The sequence below is a fragment of the Epinephelus moara genome, chromosome 14 (assembly GCF_006386435.1).
Source record: "Epinephelus moara isolate mb chromosome 14, YSFRI_EMoa_1.0, whole genome shotgun sequence".
Lineage (NCBI taxonomy): Eukaryota > Metazoa > Chordata > Actinopteri > Perciformes > Serranidae > Epinephelus > Epinephelus moara.
Window position 1 is genome coordinate 13,522,220 of NC_065519.1, and position 25,364 is coordinate 13,547,583.

General features: G+C 42.0%; 1 protein-coding gene across 1 annotated transcript in view; it reads left to right on the top strand.

The window, feature by feature from the left end:
* The window catches only part of keap1a (kelch-like ECH-associated protein 1a), a 29,745-nt gene that overhangs the window by 1,832 nt on the left and 2,549 nt on the right, over positions 1 to 25,364 (top strand). The window contains exons 2-10 of the mRNA XM_050061627.1: positions 11,091 to 11,972; positions 13,440 to 13,639; positions 13,760 to 13,916; positions 16,436 to 16,528; positions 17,618 to 17,764; positions 18,297 to 18,403; positions 20,933 to 21,062; positions 21,354 to 21,550; positions 24,499 to 24,704. Coding sequence (XP_049917584.1) covers positions 11,760 to 11,972; positions 13,440 to 13,639; positions 13,760 to 13,916; positions 16,436 to 16,528; positions 17,618 to 17,764; positions 18,297 to 18,403; positions 20,933 to 21,062; positions 21,354 to 21,550; positions 24,499 to 24,704 — 1,450 coding nt within the window. The 5' untranslated portion in view covers positions 11,091 to 11,759. The remainder of the gene's footprint in view (positions 1 to 11,090; positions 11,973 to 13,439; positions 13,640 to 13,759; positions 13,917 to 16,435; positions 16,529 to 17,617; positions 17,765 to 18,296; positions 18,404 to 20,932; positions 21,063 to 21,353; positions 21,551 to 24,498; positions 24,705 to 25,364) is intronic.

Here is a 25,364-nt window from a genome sequence, read left to right on the forward strand (position 1 = left end):
GCTTGTCTTCCTTAAATCATTTTTTTTCCCTAAAATGATTTAAGGAAGGGGAGATTCTAATCATGGATATGCAGCCAACAAATCTGCAGCAACTGTGTGATGCTATCATGTCAATATGGACCAAAATCTCTGAGGAATGTTTCCAGCACCTTGTTGAATCTATGACAACAAGAATTAAGGCAGCTCTGAAGGCAAAAGAGGGTCCAACCTGGTACTAGCAAGGTGTACCTAATAAAGTGGCTGCTGAGTGTATATAACACATTTCAAAACAAAGTTACAATAAAAACAATAATAACTTTAAAAAAAAAAAAAAACACGTACGAGATAAAGAAAACTGGATAAAATAGTATAAAAAGTGCCATCAGTTAAGAAAACGTCTCACAGTAAGTGATTTTTAAGAGAAGATTTAAAAGAGAATTTGTCTAGAAGTAATTAAGTACTAACTTAAGTAGTCATGCGTTCAAAATCATACTTAAGTATATTATAGTTTTACACTTTTACTCATGTACAAAAAGTAAAAGTACTCATTATGCGGAGTGCCCCATTTCAGTTTAATGTTTATCATGTTATTGTTTTATAGCTTTAATGTTGCAGCCAATAAAGGTGGAGCTTATGTCTATTGCTTTATAAACTGCTTGGTAGTTTAATCATTGATAGTAAATCACAATGTATTTGTTTTAGTTGTTGATATTATGTATTGATTGTCTAAGTTTACAAAGAAAGTTGTAACTAAAGCTTAAAGATGAATGCAGTGAAGTAAAGAGTACAATATTTGCCTCTGAGATGTAGTGGAGTTGAAATATAAAGCAGCATAAAATGGAAATACTCAAGTTAAGTAACAGTATTTTTAAATTGTACTTAGGTACAGGACTTAGTAAATTTAATTAGATACCACCAGTGCATGCAGTTTTTACTCTTTTCTGACATGCTATAGACCAAATTATTAATCAACTAATCAATAAAAGAAGCATGTTCATCTATTGTAAAGATAAAACTTAGTTGCAGCTCTAGAAGGATGCAGTCATTATATTCAATAGTAAGTCCTCTTTTGATTATTTCCTTGATTAACAGATTGTTTAATCTTTATGATATCAAATGAAATAAAATAAAATAAAACATAACAGAGTTGATAAACCATTTATTTGGATAATCGAATGATTGTTTCAAGTCTAGATACAATAAAAATACTCGGTGACTCCTTGCTGGAAGGTATAACATAACAGATATAACAAGACATAACATGTATAACAACATAACATCATCAAGGGAGAGGATGAAATATTGTACAAATAAACTGGGGCTTAAGCAATTAGTTGATAAATCAGTTAGCCGATTAATAGTTTTGACAGCCTCATCAACCGAGTTCTGCAAGTATATGAACTTGGTTTATAGTTTGTTTTTTACATTTTATAGACCAAATGTTCGATTGGTTACTCAAATGAATTAAGAGGACAATAATCACTTCTGGCTCCACTGACTACAACACACACTGGAATATTAGAACATGTTTTGTTACATCACATTTGTCAGTACGTCATCATGTCTGGTCAGCATGTTCCTAAATGTTGCTGTGCACACACTTTTGTTTTAACCACAGATAACAAAGGAATTTTCCTTTGTTTAGTTGTAAATCAGCACACTGTTTATTCAGTGTTTCTGATGTGGTGAGTTTGTGGTCAGGAGGCAGCAGTGGGCACTGTTGAAGGAATACTTCACCCACAAAATGATCGTTTCTTTATGAATTACTCACCTTGTGGTAACTTTTCCTCCTCTACAGTAAACGAAGAATCCAAAAACAGAGAAATTGTTGAATGAATGGATTAAAAAGGGGGCTGCGTCTCACACTGAGCGTATGACTGGATAAATTAGACTTTGATTATACTGCAGGAGTTGTGTGAGAGTTGTTAAACATGGACCCCTTTTACTTCAATCTATCAAGAGTTTTCTCTGTTTTTGGATTCTTCGTTCACCGTGGTCGCATGCCAGTAAAACAAAGTTTTCTTTGTGATTTTAAGGTAACATGGGGCGAGTAACTGATATACAAATGATCATTTTGTGGGTCAAGTATTCCTTTAAATCTTCATTCTCAAGTGTATTTGAGGTGACAGTATTAGTGTGCAGCACCTGACTGAAGTCTTGACTGTCTTCAGGGGAGGCTTTTAAATTTATCTATTTCCAAAATATCAACAGCATCATCATGAAATGTTAAAAAAACACTCTTGTCATCAGAAACCTTTGACCCTAATCATCCTCAGGGCTGCTGAAAGATGACAAGGCAGAAGAGCTTGTGCCACTGCTGATACCAGACATTGCAAAAGACGTGTGGTCATTACAGCTCAGCAGTTTTCGACAACACTCTGTCAAAGGTTAAACGAGCGTGTCTACGCTCCTTATACAAAGTCCTGTCTGCATGCTGAACGTTCAGGTCAAAGCTGACTGCACAGGCTGACGTGTTCCCTAACTGCTGTCGACCATCTGCCAACAGAAACAGTCTGTAAATGGTTAACTCGGCTTCTCCGGTTACTTCTTATAAATTCTGCGCTAAGCCAGGCCTGTGATTTATGAAAAACAAACAGTCTTGATGCCAAAATCGATGAGTCATGATGATTGTGTTGGTTTTTCCTTCTATAATTCTTTTTTTTCAGTGGCTCAAAAGTACAAATTGAATCTAATGAGGATGACACATCTCTGTCCTGAAATCAATCAGTAACTAAATCATTTTTATCACTGAATCGTCTTCTCTCTTGCAGGCATTTGAGGAACAAACCTGACAAAACCAAACAGCACTCAGGACCTTGGTCAAACAAGCACTGATAGGTGAAATCAGTAAACCTGCCAGAACTTGTGTCACTGTGTTCACACACTGTTCCCGCAGGCTTGAGCAATGCTTTATATAGTAGCCAGGCTCTGTGTAGTGTTTACTGTACAGTCATTCACTGTTAACCCCCCGTTAAAGCCTGATCAGGAGAGCAGGACAGGCTGATATATCCGAGAAAGAACAATGGCCCTTTATGGAAAATTGTATTAATGACTCTCACTCCCCTTTCTCCCTCTTAAATCTTCCCTCAGTTAAACCTAAGGTCATTTTAGTCCCTGCCATCTCCTGCTTTGTTTACCTCTCCCCTTGCTAACAGTATGTTGTCCTCAAATTCTCCCTCGCTCTGCATCGCTTTCCCTCTCTTCCCGTCTCACACTTTTGGTCATATGACCAGCGGACTGACAGACTGTAGGGCGAGAGGTGAGGGAGCAGATTGGATTGTGCAACCTCTGCAAAGCTGCAAACTAGCAGTAACCTTCCTGTGCTTTGCTCAGTAAAACAGTTTCTGATCGATGCTGCTGGTACACAAAAACAAATAATGCTCGTAAAATGAAAACATCAGTAGTCTGTTGCTTTGGCTCTCACAGGGTCAGAGTGGTTTTGTTGCTATAGGATCAGAGTCTGTCTCTTTCATGCGCAAAAGGGATCAGCTGTTGTTGATTCTCAGGCTTTCTACACACATGCATATGCTGCAGCTAACAGGCAGCATAGCAGAAGTATTTTCTCGCTCTCTAACTCAAGAGCTGATTTGTTCTGCCTCAAGCTGCAGCGGCGAGAGATAGCCTGTGGAATGCAGATATTTGCCCGATACGCTAAGGGTTTGCAGTGTTGTGTGAAGACACAAGCTAAACTTTGTATCGTGGAATCTGTAGGTAAATCTGAAGCACTGCAATTAAGCATGATGAAATATTCCAAACTTAGAAAGCATAAATGAAAAATAAGGGTAAGAGAATTGAGTTATTTGTTGATCTTGATCTCTAATCAGCAGCCTGTAACAGAAATATACTGTGTTTTTGATGCTGGTGACTGCATGCATTCAACAAATTAAAGCGTGTCTGTCCTCCACATTTCGAGATGCCTTTTGATCATGTGAGACAGAGTACTTAAAGATACAGTCCTCCTCAAAGTAACAGCTGAACAGCTTCCTTTTCTTCTATTAGTAGAGTCCGATTGATACTTCAGACGGGACTATATTATCGCTAAATTAAACTGCAGTACAGAAATGCCAAAGACATAGCATGGTTTTGTGTGTCTCCATTACAGAGCACTGACTAGGGTTGCAATGGTATGAGATTTTCACGGTATGATAACCGCCTCAGAACATATCGCAGTTTCAGGGTATCACAGAATTCGTACTCGTACTCGCACTCGTACTCATACTCGTCATCCTCCACTTATCCGCGTCCGGGTCGCAGGGGCAGCAGCCTCAGCAAAGAAGCCCAGACAGTCCTCTCCCCAGCCACTTCCATCAGCTCTTCCGCGGGAACCCCGAGGCGTTCCCAGGCCAGCCGGGTGATGTAATCCCTCTAGCGTGTCCTGGGGCGGCCCCGAGGTCTCCTCCCGGTTGGACATGCCCGAAACACCTCCCAAGGGAGGCGTCCGGAAGGCATCCTTACCAGATGCCCGAACCACCTCAACTGGCTCCTCCCAATGTGGAGGAGCAGCGGCTCTACTCCGAGTCCCTCCCGGATGTCCGAGCTCCGCGAACCGAGAACCGTCACCTTATCGTGGTGGAGGAGTTTGAGTGCCCTAATGACCCTAGGAGCTATGCTGTCAGGGGCATTTTGCCCCTGGTAGGGTTTCCCATGGCAGATTGGTTCTGGGCGAAGGGTCAGACAAAGAACGGTTCAAAAGACCCTTCATGATGGACAAAAGCAAGGACACGTGTACCCGGCCCGGAGGGTTACCGGGGCCCCGCCCTGGAGCCAGGCCTGGGGTTGGGGCCCGTGGGCGAGCGCCTGGTGGCCGGGCCTTCGCCCATGAGGTCTGGCCGGGCCCAGCTCAAACCGGCTACATGGGCTCGTCCCCCTGCAGGCCCACCACCCGCAGAGGGATCCAGAAGGGATCAGTGCTATGTGGATTGGGCAGCAGACCAAGGCGGGGGCCTTGGCGGTCCGATCCTCGGCAGTATCACAGAATTTATTTATCTATTTAGAATTAGGGATGGGCGATATGGCCCTAAAATGATATCACAATATTTCAAGGTATTTTTTGCGATAAAGATATTTTTGATGATTAGACAAATTACAAATTAGTAAAAATATATGTATATATTAGTATAAATTTAATCAAATAGAATTGCAACACAATATGTGATATAGTTTTACAGTTTGTCTTCAAATATTCAGTAAAAACGAAACAAATATGATCTCTCATTTTTAGTTTGTGAACAACAACAGTAACTCAGAGTGAGATTCAGATTCTGTATACAATATTAATAGTTCAACAAAATAAAATCTACCACAAATGACACATTTAAACAGATCCCAAATACAAAACATGTCCCCTGGGATCTATATATACCCAAATACAAAACATGTCCCCTGGGATCTATATATATAAATTAAAAGGTGATTTCCTTCTTTAAGTAAAATCCTAAATGATTGAGTTGTTTTTTCCACCTGGACCTTTATGCTCTGACATTTCTCCTCTAATCATCACGCTGTAACCTGTGACAGGCTGCTATGATACCACAACTATCGCAGTCACATATATGGAGTTTTTTGTCGAGCTACAAGCGTCACGTAGGTTGACATTACCAAAGGTTTATGATGAAATCACTTGAAGACACCGACTCCTGTGTGCGTACAGCGAGAGAGGAGAGGGAGAGACGCTGTGCTGCTGCCAGAGGAGCCGCTGAATGAGTTCCCTCTGAGCGGTAACTCACTAAAAGACTCTGAGAAGTCCGGAGCTGTTCATAAAACATTCAGGACGCCACAGTTTATTCCACACTACTGAAGCTGCTCCTCTTTTTGGAGTCAGGAGTAATTTTGCTTTCAGCCATGCTTGTTGTTGCCGTGGGTAACAGTATGATGTCAGTAAGTCCAAATATGCCCCGCCCTCAATGAGCTGGAAAAAAATAGTAGTTCATCACTCAAGTAGCCGTGGTCAAATTTCCTTATTATATAACCCTCTCAAAACTAACTCACAAGAGTCCTCAGACCACAGAGTCAAACACCACATTTAGACTCCTGCAATACAAATGGATAATGCGTACTTATGTAACTCCGGCCCTCCTGCACCATTTTGATAATAATAACCCAGACCAATGCGTGAAATGTAACACCGAAAAAGGCACACTATTTCATTGCATATGGGATTGCCCAAAGATTAAAGAATTTTGGAAGGATGTACTTGTTATACTATCCAAAATAGCTTTGACCCCAATACCACTCTGTCCGAAACTTTGCATTCTCGGTTTGTTCCCAATGACCCTGAAACTCAATAACACTAAAAAAAATATGATTATCCTATCTCTCCTTCATGCCAAATATACCATAGCCATTTTTTTAAAAACACAGAAAAGCCTTCTATTACACAGTGGCTATCGAAACTTTCTCGAAACTTAGCCCTAGAGAAATTGACCTTTGCTATAAAAGGAAAATCTCGCATATTAGATAAAATGTGGAAAGACTTCCTACAATTTTTAGAACATAACCAGATGTAATATACAACAAAGTGATATGAAGAAAACAATAGGAAATCAAACATTTCTTTTACTTGTGAACCAGCTTTGTATTCTCATTTTGGCCCAATGATTATTTGACTTGTAATATATTTCCTTTTGCTTACCCATTTTATATATTTTGTTTTATTTGTTGTAGACTGTAACTCCACTCTTTTTGATTCCCCACATATGGCTCAATTATTATCTGTTATTTTTTTCTTTTTCTTTTTTTTTCTTTCTCTTTTCTTTCTATGTTCTCATTATTATCGTTGTATTACGGGTGTGTGTTTTATTGTTCTTGTATTAAAACAAAAAACCTCAATGAATATATTTGTGAAAAAAAAGAGAAAAAAGAAAACTTTCCTTTTTAATATCTCATTTGTACTTTTGTGATTTTTATACACTTCATGAAGCACTCTGTAACCTTGTTTAGATAAGTGCTATACAAATAAATATCATTATTATTATATTATTATAGTGGGTTTGTAGGTCGAGTTGTATTGAGCAGTCACGTTTGAACAGCAGGTAAACAGTCCGTGTGGAGAGGCGGAACGCATTGGCTGAAGCACACTCTCAGAGCCCACTGGCTATAGTCACAAGACACGATAGGTTTTTATTCTTTTTTTTTTCTGCATTCATATTCAGATATCTGTTTATAGAGATTACCTGAAATTACTGGCACACGGAAGAGGAAGTCTGGGCTCGGATATTTGCTTGCCACACCCGATCAGCCTAAAATATTTGCCCTCGCCCCAGTGGCTTTATCATTGTTAGACGATAGCCGCTGGGTTCTGAGATTGTAAAACGTTCTGCTCGCATGTGATGACATTTTTTTGATAACCTAACCAAGGGATCCTTATCAAACATGTTTATCTTTCAGGAGTAGTTCAGCATTTAGGGAAAAAGGCTTTGAGTTAGATAGGAGATTGATACCACTCTCACACCTGTCCATTAAATATGTATAATGCTACATCCAGGAGATGGTTAGCTTAGCATAGTGTGAAGACTGTAAGCAGGGAGAAACAGCTAGCCTGCAATTTAGAGTCAGATAACATAAATCTGACCTTTTGACAGATAACTAAGCGATATCGATATATACACTTACTTCCCTACCTCATTTTCATTAGGTTGTTACTTCTCAGCATATCGGCAAAAAAATCCAATATTCTGCATCCCTGTTTGGTTTGTCCGTTCCGAGCTACTGTATAAACAACATGGTGGACTCCTTGGACAAGGACCCGCTCCCTATGTAGATAGGAAGGGCTTTTTTTGTGTCAGGTGATTATACGCTAATGAAACATAATTATTAATATTAAATTCCATCTCTGCTGACAGATCCAAACTAAACCCTACACACTGGACCTTTTGACTGACAAAAATCTAATGAGACCCATAATCAGTGCTTTATTAGAGACAAGCGCACCATAATACCCACATACAGTGATTACATCACGTCTTCTGCAGGTCAAAAGATCTTTAAATGAAAACATAACTCACTGATACCTGTTCTGTATTTACATTATAGGGTTATCATCAATGAATATGGAAACACAGCCTTGAAGATTTAATCAGAAATGCCAAGATCAGTCAGTGTCTGAGGGTTTGTGTACTTTTAATTCGTGGATCTTGCATTATGTAAGAGGCAGGTAATTGTATTAGTGCATTCCTTTCTTGACATTCATTAAGTTAAGATAGACGGTCAAACAGGTTCCAGTCGGATCACAGATGACACAAGGGAGTGGTCTCATTTCTTTACTCCTTTAAGATGAAGTGAATGTGATTTAAGGAAAGAGCAGAGCGGTTGGTCATCGACAGCGTCTGGTGTCTGGTAGGAATTCATTCATACCTTGTGTTGCTTTAAATAGTGTGAATGTATGTTCTGGATATGTTTGTTAGCCGGCTGCCGGCTGCAGACTCTCAGTCCCTCTGCTGTGACTCACACACTTTGACTGTGACTATTTACAGCCTGCCGTTCAGCTGAGCTTTTTAAAGAAGTGAGGAAGGAAAGAGAGTTTCAGCTGGTTCTGACTGACGAATTGTCAAGCTTATTTTTGAAGGACTGAACCAGCTCTTTGAGGTCTTGTGATCTAAGGCTGCAACTACTGATTATTTTCATTGTTGAGTTATCTGACAGCTGTTTTCTTGATTAATCAACCAATCATTGGTCTCTAAGGGTGGTTTCATATCAGGTAGGATTGATTAGTACCATACCTGAGTATGATTGCCCCCTCTCCACTTAACCGTCACTCAGCTTTCACATTAGTAATGTTGTTCCATACCTGAATTGTGTCATCATCTTCGTGACATTTTTGTTCTTGTACAGTGTAGAATAGGACGCTGCAGATGGACACTGCTGCCCCAGCAGGGACCACTATAGCAGTGAGGAAAAGTTCTGCTCCTGGCTGAAGGAGCCACTGCTGTCAAGTGCAGAGCTCTTCACCTCATGCCGGAGCCTCCAACTGCCGGTCAAATACTACAAGTCCACAAGGGTGTTTTTTTTAGACGTGAGGGGTCGCAACACTTCCCAGCATTGGACGCTTGATGGATGTGCCACAAGGCATGAGGGCTGTCTGCCACTGGATTTCAACCAAACAAACATGGTGGCTTGTTTGGCAGCCGTCTTTTACGTTACGAAAATAGTTCAACAAAGTGTGTTTCTAAACATTTGAGGGCAGAGCCATGCAGTTGCCGAATCTGTCTTCATTTTTAGATCAGTACGGTTAGTATAAAAGTTTTTTAGGAGTTTCCAGAGGCAGCGAGTTGTACCGGACGCCCCTGATTTGCATGAAGTAGCCTTATTTCGACTTCATGGAAATGCAGAGTGGATACCCCGTTTCTGGAAATGCAACAGGGCACCACCAGAATGCATTGCGCTGCTGCTTACATAGACTCTGACTGGGAATCTTGGAAATGACACACCTGTGGACATGACCTGGTGGTGGCAATGAAGCCGGATCTGGGCTGTACTGCCATCTGATATAGCGGAATCAGTGTTAAATTGATACTGTGTCATACTCACTTACTTACTCCTCTTCATCCCCTATGGGACATAAGGCTTCAGTGAACTCTTTCCATTGCATTCCATCATTGGCAGCATGTTGCGCCTCTCCCCATGACACGTTCATCTTTTACAACTCTACTGTCACAATTCTGCACCAGGTGGTTTTGGTCCTTCTGGATTTTCTTTTGCCTGGTGGTGTCCATCTTTAGGCCAAAACACACCGCCAAGTGCCGCCTCCAACACACACAAAAAGCGTCGCACTGCGGGGCGTCAACCGGATTTCTATTGCACACTCCAGTCCGCTAGGCTGGGAAGTACAAAATAGCGCTTTTTCAAGGGCAGCGACACTGGAAAAATAGGACAATAGCGTAAAGTGCTGCGGCGCCGCCGGTGTGGGTTTGTAAATAGAAAATAATGGGGGCGGCTGTTTTGACACGCATCGTATGCCGCTGGTGTGTTTTGGCCTTTAAGATGACTCTCTTGATCTGGCCCTGTTCCATTCTTAGCACATGACCTTGCCATCTCAGACATCTGTGTGTGATTTCCTTGTTGATGCTCCGGCTACCTGTTTTCTTGTACAGTTGAAGGTTGGAGATTTTGTTTGGCCAGAAGATCTTGGATATTCGTCTGATGCTTCCACTCTCAATATGTCTGTTTTTACCACTCAACAACTCTTGTGCATAGATACTGTTTCATAATTGCCTAAAAACACCTTGTAGTCACGTTAAACAGCAGTCCACTTAGGTGTTTTGATACAGTTGGTGGATCAGCGTTCTGTGCCCTGGCACACTAACGCAGTGTTTACACTAATCAAATAAACTGGACTTGGGGATCAAGTGTCCTCGGATACCGGGTGCCTGATGCAAAAACCCCAACAAACTGACATCATCAAATGTCTTGTTTTGTCCAACTAATAATCCCAAACCCACAATTTATTTAATTTACTACAACGTAAGACCTAGAAAAGTGGCTAATTCTTACATTTGAGAACTTGGAACCATCAAAAGTTTGGCGTTTTTTTGCTTAAATGATTATCAAAATAGTTGTAGATTAACTTTCTTTCAATTGATTGATTGATTTTTCTACCACCACCACCAACAGGTTTCCGGTATATATGAATAAACTCTGTGAAATGATATATGTCAGTATTTTAAAGAGGTACCATATTGCCAAAGTTCAGCCTAAACTTTTATATATCTTATTTAGTTTAAAATAAAATAAATCTATTCAAGCAGCTCTTTAGAAATTAAATAACATAAAAAATGGAGGAGCATTAATTCCAGATTATCCATTTACAGTCTGAACATGTGAATATTTCACTTTAAGAGAATCTTTTCTTGAATAAACCATACTAAAAATACAGAAAGCCATTTCCTCAAGGCGAAAGCTGCGGTTGAGAGCAGCTCAACAGAGTACGTCTTTTCTGTTTCAGCGCAAGGAAGTGAAACACTGGGTGTGTGACACTTACACACCCACACACATTCATACTCGAGGGGAAAACGTCACATTTACATGAGATTTTGATTCCATTAGTTTCTTTCTAACCACTAAAAGTCCCTCATCTCTCTTAACTCAATCTGTTTTTTTTGTTGTTTTTTTTGTAGGATAAGAATCACAACAGAAGGAATCTCTGCCAGGATACATCTGATTGTGCAGCTACACACATTTGCCAACCACTTCCCCCTTTTTCCTGTGGAAATTGCAGAGGACTCTCTGAAATGTCAGAATGGATCACGTTCAAAACCCTGAAACCTGTAAAATCTGGACCAGCAGCGATTTAATCATCATGGTTTGACTCGTACTTTCGGAACTATCTGATCCTGATTCAAAGGCTGTCAGTCATGTTGGAGCCCGGATCTGTGGATGAGGGAGTATTATGTGGTTCACCATCAGTCTGTGAGTTTGTTTACCTGCCGTGTTTGTGCAGAGAAACATATGAGCTGAACGTATTTTATGTGGCAACTGGCTTCTTCTCTGGACTTCTTGCTCTGCCTGCTGGCTGTGGCGGGGAATGGACAGTACCATTACGCTATCCACATTCCTAATACCCTGGGAAATGTCTACTTACTGAATGGACTTTTGTGTTAAATTTGAGGCAAAATGGAGGAACTCAGGACATCTGCTCACTGGAGCCTGTACAAAGACCAAAGGAATTTCCTCTGCTGAAAGTCTGACCCCAATGGGATAAGAACTAGCAACTCTGAACTGAACAAGACAGTTAGACTGAACAGGTAATTACTGAAAAAAAAAAATTGGATTACCTTTCTCCCAGAATGCATTGCCCTATGAGGAAGAAACGCCCCACACGCGACTCTGATTTCTCGGCTATCGCAGTCCCCTCTATGCACGGGTCTGGATATCTCGACTACACAGTTGAGACGCACGCTTCCAAATCCCTCGAGGTCATGGAGGAGTTCAGGCGGCAGGAGATGTTGTGTGATCTGGTGCTGCACATCACATACAAGGAGAGGACAGTGGACTTCAAGGTGAGGCACTTTTTGAAATAAACGATCTGTTCTGCGCAATTTTGTGGAATTTTTGTTTCAAAATTTGTGTAAAAAAAATTCAAGTTTATAAGCTTATAAGGTACGAGCAGAGTGTGGAAGCCCTGAAATGGACTAAATGTAGTAAAATTAAAGTACAAGCTCAGAAGATCTGAACCAAAAACACAATTAAAGACAAAGTTTAATAGCATTAGTGGCGGCCCTAGCACATTTGGTGCCCTAGGCAGGCCTCTCCCAGCATGTTGTTTGCTGCAGCTCAGCAGTCAAAGTACTGCGTGTTTATTACCAAAATATAAATAAACCAAAAATTAATTAAATTAGAAAATAATAATAATAATGATAATTAAAATTAATTAGTTCAGAAGTATAAACAATAATAAAATGTACAAATTAACTTTCTAATTGAACAAGGGATGCACCGATTTACTGATACCAACATTTAAAATAACAATTTTACCAACAGCCAGTACTAATGTTTTTAAATTGGTGTTTCTTAAAATTAAAATAAAATGTGCATTATGCTACAGTGTTTAACACTGGTACTTAAGATATTAAAATATTAAAAAATAACTGTATATCATCACTGTGCTGAGGTTGTAAATGTGAAATTTAACTACGATAAATACATCAATAGAGTAAATGTTAACATAAGAAATATGTACAGTTATGTGCATGAGAAGTCATATACTGAAAAATATTGCACATTTGAATAATTGCATCCAGTAGATAATTATGAATTATGAATGCAGAAATGAAGTCCAGATGCCAGTCTACTGACCCAGAGCGGCTGACACCCTGAGGGAGGAGTTATACAGGCAGGGATGACTTCCTGTGGTGCTCTGTGGTGCATCTTGGGGGAATGAGTCTGTCACTGAATGTGCTCCTGTGTCTGCCCAGCACTTCGTGGAGTGGGTGGGAGACATTGTCCAAGATGACGCGTATCTTAGACAGCATCCCACTCTATGACACTGCCACCAGAGAGTCCAGCTCCGACCCCACGATGTTACTGGCCTTGCGAATCAGTTTATTGAGTCTGTTGGCGTCTGTTAGCCTCAACCTGCTGCCCCAGCACACAACAGCAAACAGGACAGCACTGGCCTCCTCAGACTCATCAACCATCCTCAACACTGGTTATCATTCAGCCACTGGCCAAGTATAGGGTGGTGCATGGACCTTGGTTCCCCTGACAAAAAGCCAGTGGTATTTGGATTATTGCGAAAATAAGATCTATGGCAAATAAAAAAAAAAGTGGGGAGTGGGGAATTTTATTGACACGTTTTATGCAGTAAAACAAAACGTGAAAATCCCTTAAGCTTGTGTAAACCAGACCCCACTGACTTCAACGCGAGGGAACAGGGAGTGCTAACATGCTAACTAATCTCTGCTTTTTAGGACTTGATGCTGCAACACTCTGTTTCCGTTTCATTCAATACATGTTTTTTTTTTTAGGTGCACAAGGTGGTGCTGGCCTCCTGTAGCCCCTACTTCAGAGCCATGTTCACCAGCAGTTTCAAAGAGTGTCGCGCCTCGGAGGTCACCCTGCGCGACGTCTGCCCCGAGGTGGTGGGAAGACTTATTGACTTTGCCTACACCTCCCGCATCACAGTGGGAGAGAAGTGTGTGCTGCATGTTCTTTTGGCTGCCATGAGGTAAGCACACAGTATTTAAACAGTCGCACACAGATGTGACCTTTTTACTCTCGGATTTACCAGTTAAATGCAAGACGTAATTAATTCTACCTCCTATTTCTGTTCTTTTCTTTCTACAAGGTATCAGATGGAGGATGTGGCCAAAGCGTGCTGCGACTTCCTCACTAAGCACCTGGAGCCTGCCAATGTCATCGGCATCGCCCGCTTTGCTGAGGAGATCGGCTGCACGGAGCTGCACCAGCGGAGTCGAGAGTACATCAACACACACTTCAGTGAGGTGAGGTGCAAATACAGAAAGGGCAAACACAAGTTTTCCTTTGAAATACAGTCACATCAGGTTTTTATGAAGCTTCCTTTATTTTCATTTGTGCTTTACCTTTACGTGACACAACCACATGACACATGCACACACTCCTGCCACGTTGTTCTCACATGGCAAAAAGAAGGAAGCCACTGAAAATGTTGTAGTGATGTCCAGCCCAGTCAGTGACTCTGTACCACGCAGGAAGACGCATGTGCACAACATCGCCCTGAGAGAGCTCCAGGACGACTCCGTTGGACACATGCTCGTGGTCATCTTGTTGATTCCGGGCGGTGTTTAAAAGAACTCTTTGGTAGTAGCCTTTCCGTCCATCCATGGTGTTAAACCTGAAGAAGTAGACGCCACTGACGGGGGCTGTGAAGAATCCTGCAGTGAAGCACAAACAAAGAGCTTCATGAAAACAACATATCTAAACCTACGTTAAATAGTAAACACTCACACAAACACATACCTGTGTGGACGCTGTAAGCATTGCCGATGTTAGGGATGACTTGCGGGTATATCAGTGTAGTTTCAGCATTAGGTTCCCACTGTTCCAGTCAAAGCCACAGAGAAGGCCACTTTGGGTCCACCTGTGAAAACAGAGCATGAAACGTACATGTGGCGCCCGTTCTTTATTTATCATCTGTTCAAGTTGGCTCACACCAGGTGATAGATGTGCTCCTGTAGCTGACAGCTGGATTTGACAGTGGCACCCTCGGAATTTTTCACAGGGGTGGCCAGATGGGGCGACTGAAAATCTTTGGGTGGCTTACCAAAACCAAAAGTGACAACTGAATTGCATGAATTCTTTTATGCTGTGTCAATATGAGAGTTAAGAAAATGTATACTGATATACTTTGTTTTCTTATTTTACATTTAACATCACTAGTAATCTGATGTCTGTGTGTGTAATCTATGTGCGGTCCACATCCTGTTGAGCGTGAGCTGTCTGAGTTATGAAATGAATCTGTGCACACCGTTCCTCTGTCTTGTCGCGGCTGTGTCCCGCCACCATATTTTCTTCACTGATTCTTGATCAAACGTCGCTAAAGGCTCTGATGGATGCAAAAAACGCAGAAAAATCAAACCTGTTCTGAAAATTTTAATGACGGACGAAAGTTTCGGACTCAGTGTGTAAACACGATTGACACAATGTGGGGTCGTATATATTTTTAGATGTGTAACAATTTCGGACGAAAAAAATGGACTCAGTGTGCAGAGGCTGAAGGGACAGAATATTAACTGGGAACAAGCCTTTTCAAGTTAAGGTGAGACTCGTTTTCATTCAGATATCTTGAGGTGAGAGTTCAAGGGACCTCTTAGAAAGTGGCCATGCCAGTTGTTTGTAGCGTCATTTAGCCCCCTTCCCAACAAGCTATGCCACCATGGTTGGTACCAATGGATGCCTTAGGTTGTCTAGTTTCACAAGTTACCAGTATCTTCATGCTGGATTAAAAAGTCAGTGCACCACAACTTCTTAAAGACAGTAACATCAGCCTCTAATTATTTTTGCCAGGGTGCCAATGGAGCGACTGTATCAGGGAGGCCCTGCCCTCCCACCGCCCACCGCCCTTGGGGGCACCACTGATGGCTTGGTGTGAATTAAATAAAGGAGAATCAGATGAATGTCGATGATTATAATTTCCTATTCCTCCCGTTGTTACCTGCCATCTTTTTTTCCATCTCCTCCGCCCGCTCTTTGAAGTGACGTAACTCCGTCTTGGCCGCAATCAGCTCCGCTCGTAGATCTTCAACTGAGTTCTCCTGTTTTCGCTCGCTGCCAGTCTGCTCTCCATCAACCTCAGCTCCTCCACCGTGGCTCTCAGTGCCCCCAGCTCAGCTCTGATGTCAGACTCAGAGGCCGTCTCTGCCCAAACCAAAGCCCCTGACAGGCACAGGGTCAGCAGCAGCACTGGAGCACGCTTCATTCTGTCTTTAGATCTTAAAGTTGTTGATTGATTTTACGTGAACTGCACATAGCAGGCGGTGAGTCACCAAAGAAGCTACAGAACATTACAGTTTATATGCATTTTGTATGCATACCAATAAGTCACGCCCTAGCATCAGCACATCTCATTGGTTAGTACTCTGCTTAATGTCCTTGACACTGATTAAGTCATATTGAATGCTGTGCTCATGTGATATGATAACTATGGGAACAGTACAGCTGCACTGTTTCATGGCTACCTGAGCCAAGGTCAGGTAATTTCGCACTTTGGTTTGATGAGAGCATCAGTATTTCAGGCTTAAACTTGTGCACTCTTTCCCTGTAGCTTTTTTTAAATGATGGAAACTACCTTTGGTGAGTGTGTGAATGCTCCTTCTGTGTCTTTTAACACCTGCCTACCAGCTCACATGAACCACTGAATATTTTAACTTCAAATGATATCCACATACAGTAAGTAAATCCAATCTGAAAAAGGACTAGAATATGCATATTCAGTTGTCAGTGTGTCTTTATGTTGCCGTGCTCTTGTGTCCCTCTGTCCCAGGTGACTAAAGAAGATGAGTTCTTCAGCCTGTCTCACTGCCAGCTGCTGGAGCTCATCAGTCAGGACAGTCTCAAGGTGCTCTGTGAGTCTGAGGTGAGTAGCTTTAAAAGGACTAATTAAAAAATGACAGACAGCCACGTAAGGAACATTCAGTGAATGTTCTGTCTTTTATGAAGCTCATTTTTTTTTCTAATAGTTGTTGAACTGCATCCGTGAAATGCATGCATTATTTGGGTCAAAGCGTAAGAACAGTACTGTATATTGTAAGATGTTCTGACTGTGCACACCTGAAGTTTTACCATAAAATGTAGAAGTTGAAGAAACGTAAAAGAACAGTGTGTAAGTTTAGGGGGGTTTAGTGGCATCTAGTGGTGAGGATTTCACATTGCAACCAGCTGAAACTTCTCCCGGTTAGAATTTCTTCAGTGTTCAGTTTTTTATACCAGGAGCCGAATTATCCACAGAGGCTTTTTCCCTCCCAAACAAACAGACCTGGCAATTTAAACCTGTAAAAACACTCAATAAAGCAGTTTCACGTTACAAAATCAGTGTTTCTAGGACGTTGTTCGGCATGTCACAGAGCCCAGCACCTGCTAATGTGTGCTCACCTTTTTTCTCTTATAACTTAAGATCGATATGTTCAGGAGGTTTTATCCAAGAGCCAAGTTGTCCACAAAAGAAACAGAACAGGGTCTCTTACAAAACAGTTCGTAGGATCCATGCTAAAAATGTAGGTGTGTTGGTTGTGGCCGACATGAAAATGCGAATGGCCCTATCTAGAGCCAGTGTTTGGTCTGTCTGTTCTGGGTACTGAAAACATGGTGCACTCTGTAGATGAGGGCCCACTCCCTATGTAGATATAAACAGCTCGTTCTAAGGTAACAAAAATTTGAGGGTGATTATACACTAAAGAAAACATACTTCTTATATTCCATTTCTGACAGTGCATCCCCCTAATCCTACACACTGGACCTCTGCAGTAACTTTGGTCTGTAAATTCAGAATTATGATCTTGTTTGTTGTTTGTTTGTGTTTTATGTGTCACACAACAGTCAGCTCATGCTAAAAAGGTTCGACATACCTCAAGAAATCTGCACAGATGCTGTTGGTTGAAGTTCTGAGGAGTGTTTCTTAATGAACATAGCAAACCACAACTGATATGTCTAAATAAATCCTTGTCAGGTGTATAAGGCCTGCACTGACTGGGTGCGCTGGGATATGGAGGGCAGAGCCCAGTACCTGCACGCCCTCCTGAATGCGGTTCATATCTACGCCCTGCCTCCTAAGTTCCTAAAGAACCAGCTCCTGTCCTGCCCCATCCTCAGCAAGGTAAACGACAGCCTCAATTTATGTTCTCTTGTTATGGAAATGAGTGGATGGATAAGAATATGCAGGGATTGTCAGTTACTGATCATAAACAGTATCGCTAGTGAAAGTGAAAGCCAACCGCAGATTCACTCTTGTTATGAGACGAGCTTTGTCCACTCCCTGTTTCACTTTACTGTAATATTTGTAGCTTCTTCTTGTATGCTGCTCACGGTCTGTCACTTGGTCGCTACCTTTTTATAAAATCCCAACGTCACCTGCACACTGTGCCCAGGAACCTCCTGAACACAACAGAATAAGAAGAAAATACAGGCAGAGGGCAGATAAATATACCGTCACACACTTCCAATAGGTCACAATTGATGATGAAGAGGGATTACTTTTGTATATTTGAGGCTATACATCAGAAAAATCCTGCATAGCATATCTTTAAATATTGTTCTGTATTAGTATTTATTTCAGATGTCTTTTTTTTTCTTCATTCACTTATTGTCTCTTTAAATGTTTTATCTTTTGACCGTTCTTTTGATTTCAGGCCAACTCCTGTAAGGACTTCCTGTCTAAAATCTTCCAGGATATGACAATAAGGAAGCTGCCTCCTGCACCTAACCGTGGAACTCAACTCATCTATGTGGCTGGCGGGTATTTATCTCCTACAGTTTCCTTGACAGCATTGCTTTGGTTGCACAGATACTCTGAAGGTAGCAACACACACTCTGGGACCTATTTCTGACATTGGCCATCAGAAACTGATTATGAGACAACAGTTTGTGTTAGTGACGTCATTTCTCACACTTTATGAGATATATTAAAGTGAGTGAGCTGTGTTCACAGTATAGATGTCCATGAAAGTGCCTCATAAATTCGGAAAGTGTCTCAGTCTGCCACCCAGTGGCTGTTAGGAGGTCATCCACTCTGTGCTGCTTACAGAGGTGCCCTGCTCTCTGAGTTCATGCATGCACGCCACCCTCCTATTTCATAAGCCCTTTGTTTATAGTGGCATACTGTATGTTGACTTATTTTCTTATGTCTTAAAGCACAGGTGAGTTTTTAACCAAGGCGGCCAGCCTAAAATTAAAGTTCCACCATGCATTCAGGCCACAGCAAGTGTAATTATTAAGATTGAAAGGTCATCTTGGCCTCAAATTGAAGCTTATGAGCTTGGGAAGTTTTCCATGTACAAGTGAAGAAGTGACATTTAGCATAAAGTGCTGAAAAACATTTTTTTTATGAGAATGTGTCAAGCAGACAGTATTTTAGAATGGCAGCAAGCCCCAGAATCTTAAGCCCCTTTCACACTGCCAGATTTTCCGCGAATGTTGGGCCGTTTTGCCGGCAAGCTGCAAGCATTTATACACACAGAGCCAGATTGGCGAGTTGATTCAATTTTCCACCTCGAAGGGTAGTCATATTGGCGGAACCTTTTTAGTTTAAAAAGACCGAGGCGACCTTCCGCAACGGGAGGGGCTGTTGAAGACTTGTGTTGACGACGATGCATGTGCGACCCACTGGCGGTGGATAAACAGGAAACAGCTGATGGCAGGAATTAGCGAGCAGCGAGTAGCAGACACTGTAAAGATGAGCAACTGAGGAGACAAAGAATTGCGTGCCCTCCTTGCCCTCGCAAACGAAGAGGCCATTAACTGTCAGATGACAGGAACGGTGAAGAACGACTTACGAGAGAATCACAGGACTGACCAGCTGCAGCTTCCCTCCCACGTTACTGTTTACGTCACACGCTGAGTTACACATTTTGTTACTTGCTCACGCCCCTCATTGCCCCGAAAAAGGCGCGTTCTGTATGAACAAAAGTAGGTAAGCGGCATTTTGCTGCACTCCCCGATTTTGTTTTTATACTGGCAATGCTGAAGAAGACTGATTGGGCTTTCCTGCACAATTCCTGTTTTAAAAGGGCTTTATTTTGCTACTTTCCCCAATGTTTCAGGATACTCCATGCCAGATTTCATACTTGTATGACTTTTTATTCAATTGTAGCACCTCGATATTCGTATTTACATAATGCCGCCAGAAACATGTCTGAAAAGTTGGGTTTTTGGCCCCGAGTTGGGGATGATTGTATCAACTTGTGATGGCGCAAGTTATAGGTTAACAGGAAATGATAGTGAAGAAAAGATAGCAGAAAACATTGTGACAGCTGGTTCTGGCTTCAGCCTACATGCACACATGTATCAGCAGAATCTACGCCGCTGTTGGAGAACAACCAATCAGAGCGGAGGAGTCTCTAACGCAGTCAGTCATGTCGATCACTGCTCGTGAACAGCGGACAAACTGTCAAAATATATCATATGAATCAAGATTATGTAACTGCATTGACAATTTCTCACCTCAATTTTTTTTCAGAAACATATTTTAGTGTACTGTTTAGCTGTAGAGTGAGAAAGTTTGCTCCAACTGGTGGGAGATGCTTAGTTTTTGCTCCACTGTTTTAAACATGGAGGCTGGGTCACAAAGAACCACTCTCCCGGGTGAATAGCAAAACGGCCGCATATCATGCCAACGTTAAAGGACGGCTTTTTTCATCAGTGTCTGACGCTGCAAGTCACTGCCCAAGCGATAGATTTCAACGACTTTGGAATGAGACCGGGCTCGCTGAAACTTCTCCCATGTGCCAAGCATAAATTCCTGTTTAGGAGTCCTTCAGTGTTTAATGTTCGGGAGGTTTTTACCGTGAGTTGAATTATCCACAAAGGTCTCTTCCTCTCCAAAACAAACGGACCAAGTGGTTTAAACTGGTAAAGACACTGAATAAAAAAATCAGTGTTTTTCCGATGCTGCTCATCACTGAGGGGCTTCTAACTACGTGTAAACACAAATGGCCTTATCCAGAGCCAGTGTTTGGTTTGTCCATTCTTGGCTACTGTAGAAACATCAGGGTTCAACATAGCAGACTCTGTAGATGAGAACCTGCTCCCTTTGTAGATATAAACGGCTCATTCTATGGTAAGAAAACATAAGGATTCTTATTTTCAGGTGGTTATACACTAAAGAAAACAACTTATTATATTATATATCATTTCCATCAATATATCCCCCTAAATCCTACACACTGGACCTTTAAGTCATCGGCCTTGGTCATGTACTTCTTAAAGAATGCATCAATAATCGAGTATGCATATAGAGTGACCGTACCATTTTCTCATCTCTGTCCAGATACCGGCAGCATTCACTGGCAACCATGGAGGCTTATGATCCCAGAAGGAATGTGTGGCTAAAACTGACTGACATGGGGTCTGCGTGCAGCGGCCTGGGAGCCTGTACGCTGTTTGGACTGCTCTACACTGTAGGTTGCACCAGTTGTGTCATACCACCAATGAATTGAGAGTTTTAATTTCTGAGTAAAGACATAATTATATGTTATGATACGAGGAATACAAAACTGGGAAGCTAAAAACTGGAAGCTAACACGGGTGTGGTGTCACTGTACTGGCACATTTCTGCGTAAATATAATGTCTAATCCTGTAATTATTTTACCCACTTTCCTCTTCTCGCTTTTCTTCTTCCACCTGTCAGTCCTGAGTGGACTCATGTTTGTTCTGACAAGTTTAAGAGATCAACGTAATCTCTGTTCAGGTCGGCGGCAGGAACCTGTCGCTCCAAAACAACACCGAGTCCAGCGCCCTGTGCTGCTACAACCCGATGACCAACCAGTGGAGCCAGCGAGCCTCCCTCAACATCCCCAGGAACAGGGTCGGCGTGGGCGTAGTGGACGGCTGCATCTACGCCGTCGGGGGCTCCCAGGGCTCCACGCATCACAACACGGTGGAGAGGTGAGAAGTGTGCGAGGATTTATTTATTTAACTAGGCACTTGAGAGGTAATTTGATTTTAATGACATCTTATTTACGGGGATGAATGTAATGAGCGTGGATTTCCTCCCCCCACTATGCACACATTCCTAGATTAAGTGCATTTACCTCAGTGTAAGTATGGATAATGGCACCAGAGAGGGATGAAATGAATAGCTGCCATTCAACCTAAAGAGCAGTCAAGAAGTTCGCAGGTATTCCTCTTAGCCTAATTAGACAACAACATGGGCTCTTTCAAAAACATGTTGAGACACACTTCCCAGGAATGTCGATCTGGTCGGGAATGCTTCACATCTTTGTTGCTGCCACCGCCGAGCAGGGAGGAGTTGTTCATGCTGTTATAAATCACTTTCAATCAATTAATAACAGAGCCACATGAAAGTTTCTTTTGATACTATTAGCTGTTTTTGAAAAAGTGCTTCAGACGTAACCTCCTTTTTATATTGAAGGGTATAGATTTCTAAAAGATGGCAGTCACAAGAGAATTATAAGAACTCATCAGACGCTACTTGGAAGTGTCTTCATGAGAAGCTGCTAAATATAATGAAAGCTGATAAAACTATTGAAATGAAAATTCAATGTGAAACGCATCAAAGGAGATTAGAGCATTTATAGTAACAATGGTTGGCACAAAAAAAAAAAAAGGCTTTGCACTTGAGGATGTCTCCCAAATGAATCCAAGCAACATGTAAGACATTCAACAGGGAGCTATACTTCCTTGAATGTGCCTCGCTGTGTGTTGTGATTTTAGGGGTCAGAGCGCGGGGTCAGTGTCTCAAGAAGGGACTTGCATTTAGTGATTTTCTCAAGGGCACTTTGCCAGTGTTAGAGGGCAGGTCATGTAATGTCAGTCACCCTATCAGCAGTTCACAGGTAGAATACACCCAGGGCTGAGAACTGATTTAATCATTAACCAGTGAAAACATGTAGTCCGACCTGCCTCATCATGACTCAGTACTTTGTAAAATGCAAATAATACAAAGAATAACAACAAGAAAGTTTTTATCATTCTATCATTATCTGCTGTTATTCCAGTATTAAAGGAGCAGTTCAGCATTTTGGGAAATGCTTGCTTTCTTGCCAAGATGAGAGGACGAATACCACTGTCACATCTGCCCATTTAATATGGAGCCACAGCTTGGAGGAGGCAAGCGCTTTTGTCTTAAGCATAAAGACAAAAGCGCTTTTTTTCTGTTTCCACTGTGAAAAGTTGTGGATGGTACCAATGGAAGCGTTCCTTCCCGTCCCCATTTTTGGTCCCCCCCTCTGTTGGGGTACCTAGCACACAGATCTGGTACTAAAAGGTGGAGCTGTGAACACTGCAGTCTGTTGATTGGTCAATAGAGGACGGTCACTCTGCTCAGGGCTGAGCTGTTGCTGGTTTAGAGGCTCATGTAACCACTGTTCATACCGTGGAGAGTTTTATTAGTAAACTATAACTGTAAAATAAGCAGCTGGAGTCGGAGAAAAAAACAACTTAATTCACTGGGCCGATTGCTGGCGACTTTTAAGGTGGAATGTTAACTTGTAATGTTGCTCAATGCATGAGTTGATGACGTGAATCAATCAGCACTCCTTATGACAACTGTGACCATCACTTTAGTTTTTATATGACAAACACTTTAAGTAATGAGTGGATCTTCAAGCGTTTATCAATTTTGACCGGAACTGTATATATTCCAATCCTCACTCAGAGAAAAAGAAGTGTCGTGGAGCGTTGTTCCTGTGGGCTATGGCAACACTAAACCCCTGAGCTTGCCTGAGAAGGACTAAATGCACAAACCTGCTATTTTTAAATATCCCATGGAGAGAGACTCTCACTGCAGCCTGTTTTATTTTGTCCTGAAAATGTCAACGTGCAGCCTCGTTCTGTGGACGATAAACGAGGTGCAGACTTCCCTCTGCGTCACCATTATTTGAGGAAATACAGTGAGTGCTAACAACCCCGCCCACATTTAAGACTGGAAATGCTAGGGTCTAGGTACCATGTCTGAAGGGTTACTTTTGGTTCCAAAGGTACCATACCGAAAGAGTTTGGTGGAAACGGGGCCTTAGTGGTGCACAAAGCCAAAATGGTTCAACTGCTGTGTATAAAATTACCCGGGAATTATTGGCACTACTTAGCCACCGTGCACTAGAACCCAAACAGGCCCCATAAGAACTTTATTGTTCTCCAGAGTGGGACCTTTTGTCTTGAACTTTTCACCCCCATGCTGCAGCCACACAGAAACATTCCACAGACAGAAACGTGCATATAAACTGTATATAAACTGCATACTGCATATAAACTGTATATACCTTTGGACAGAGCCAAGCTAGCTGTTTCCCCCTCCATTCTGTCTTTATGCTAAGCTAAGCTAACCGTCTCCTGACTGTATTCAGTTAACAGAAGTGAGTGTGGTATCAATCTTCTCATCTAACTCTCAGCAAGTGGAAAAGCCTACTTTAAAAAAAGGGCAGGCTATTCCTTTAAAAGAATATGTTAAATAAGTCATTTATCTTACTGTATGAGATGAGATCAGTTTGACCTTTATTCAAAGACACCATGGACAAAGAGTTAAAATTTAACAGTCTGTTCAGAGATGTCTGTTGGACTCCCCGATCATGTAGACTTTCTTGTCTCTGTCTGCTCTCAGCGGTGTTACAAACTCTTTGGCTTCAAATAAAGCTTGTCAATAGTTGCCAAACATGGTTGCCAGCTTAACCTAATCCACTTAAAGGTGACTGGCTCGTGTAGATTGAGAAGGCCGCTTCACACAGCCGTTGCCCCGTGGATCATCTCACGTTCTGCAGCGCCGATAGATACACTGATGTGATTATTTTAATTGACTGATATGTACCGACATTAGGAACTGTCAACAGATTATCACACTGACTACACGCACGGCACATCCTCTGTGTGGTTTACAGGTGGGATCCCGAGTCTAATCGCTGGTCCTTTGTTTGCCCGATGTCGGTGGCTCGTCTGGGTGCCGGAGTGGCGGCGTGTGGGGGGGCTCTGTATGTGGTCGGGGGATACGATGGGCAGAACCGCTGGAACACTGCTGAGAAATACCAGCCGGACACGAACACCTGGAACCAGCTGGCACCTATGAACACTATACGCAGCGGACTGGGTGAGTATGTCTGTACTCCTGTCTTCATGAGAGCCAATCTGATTAAGTAAATAAGATGTTATGTATTGATTAATGAGCTTTAGATGTGCTCGTAGGCGGATTATTATGTATTGATTAATGAGCTTTAGATGTGCTCGTAGGCGGATTATGTGGGAACTGCCCATTGATTCAACATCCCATTGTTCCGACCATATTAAACTCATTGTTCCGAAGTCCGTTCCGAAATCATCATGATGCCCTGTGGTTAAGGTCTGGTTAGGTTTAGGCACAAAAACCACTTGGTTAGGGTCAGGAAAAGATCATGGTGTGGGTTAAAATGAAAAAGAAAGTGACAAACACATAAGCCGTGAGCCTGCTCCGCCTCAAGCCGGTCAGCACCACGGACAGTCGGACTAATGGGATGTCGAACCAATGGGCTGTCGAACCAATGACATGGACCCGATTATGTCACCTTCAGATGGAGCAATGCTAGCTGTTTCCCCCTAACTTCAGGCTTTATGCTAAGCTAAGCTAACATCTCCTGACTGTAGCTTCATATTTGTGGTGTGGTGTCAGTCTTCTCATCTGACTTTCAGCAAGACTAATCTTAATTATTAAAGTATTAAGTTTGTATGCTAAGCTAAGCTAACGGACTGCTGGTTTTAGCTGCGTATTTACCAA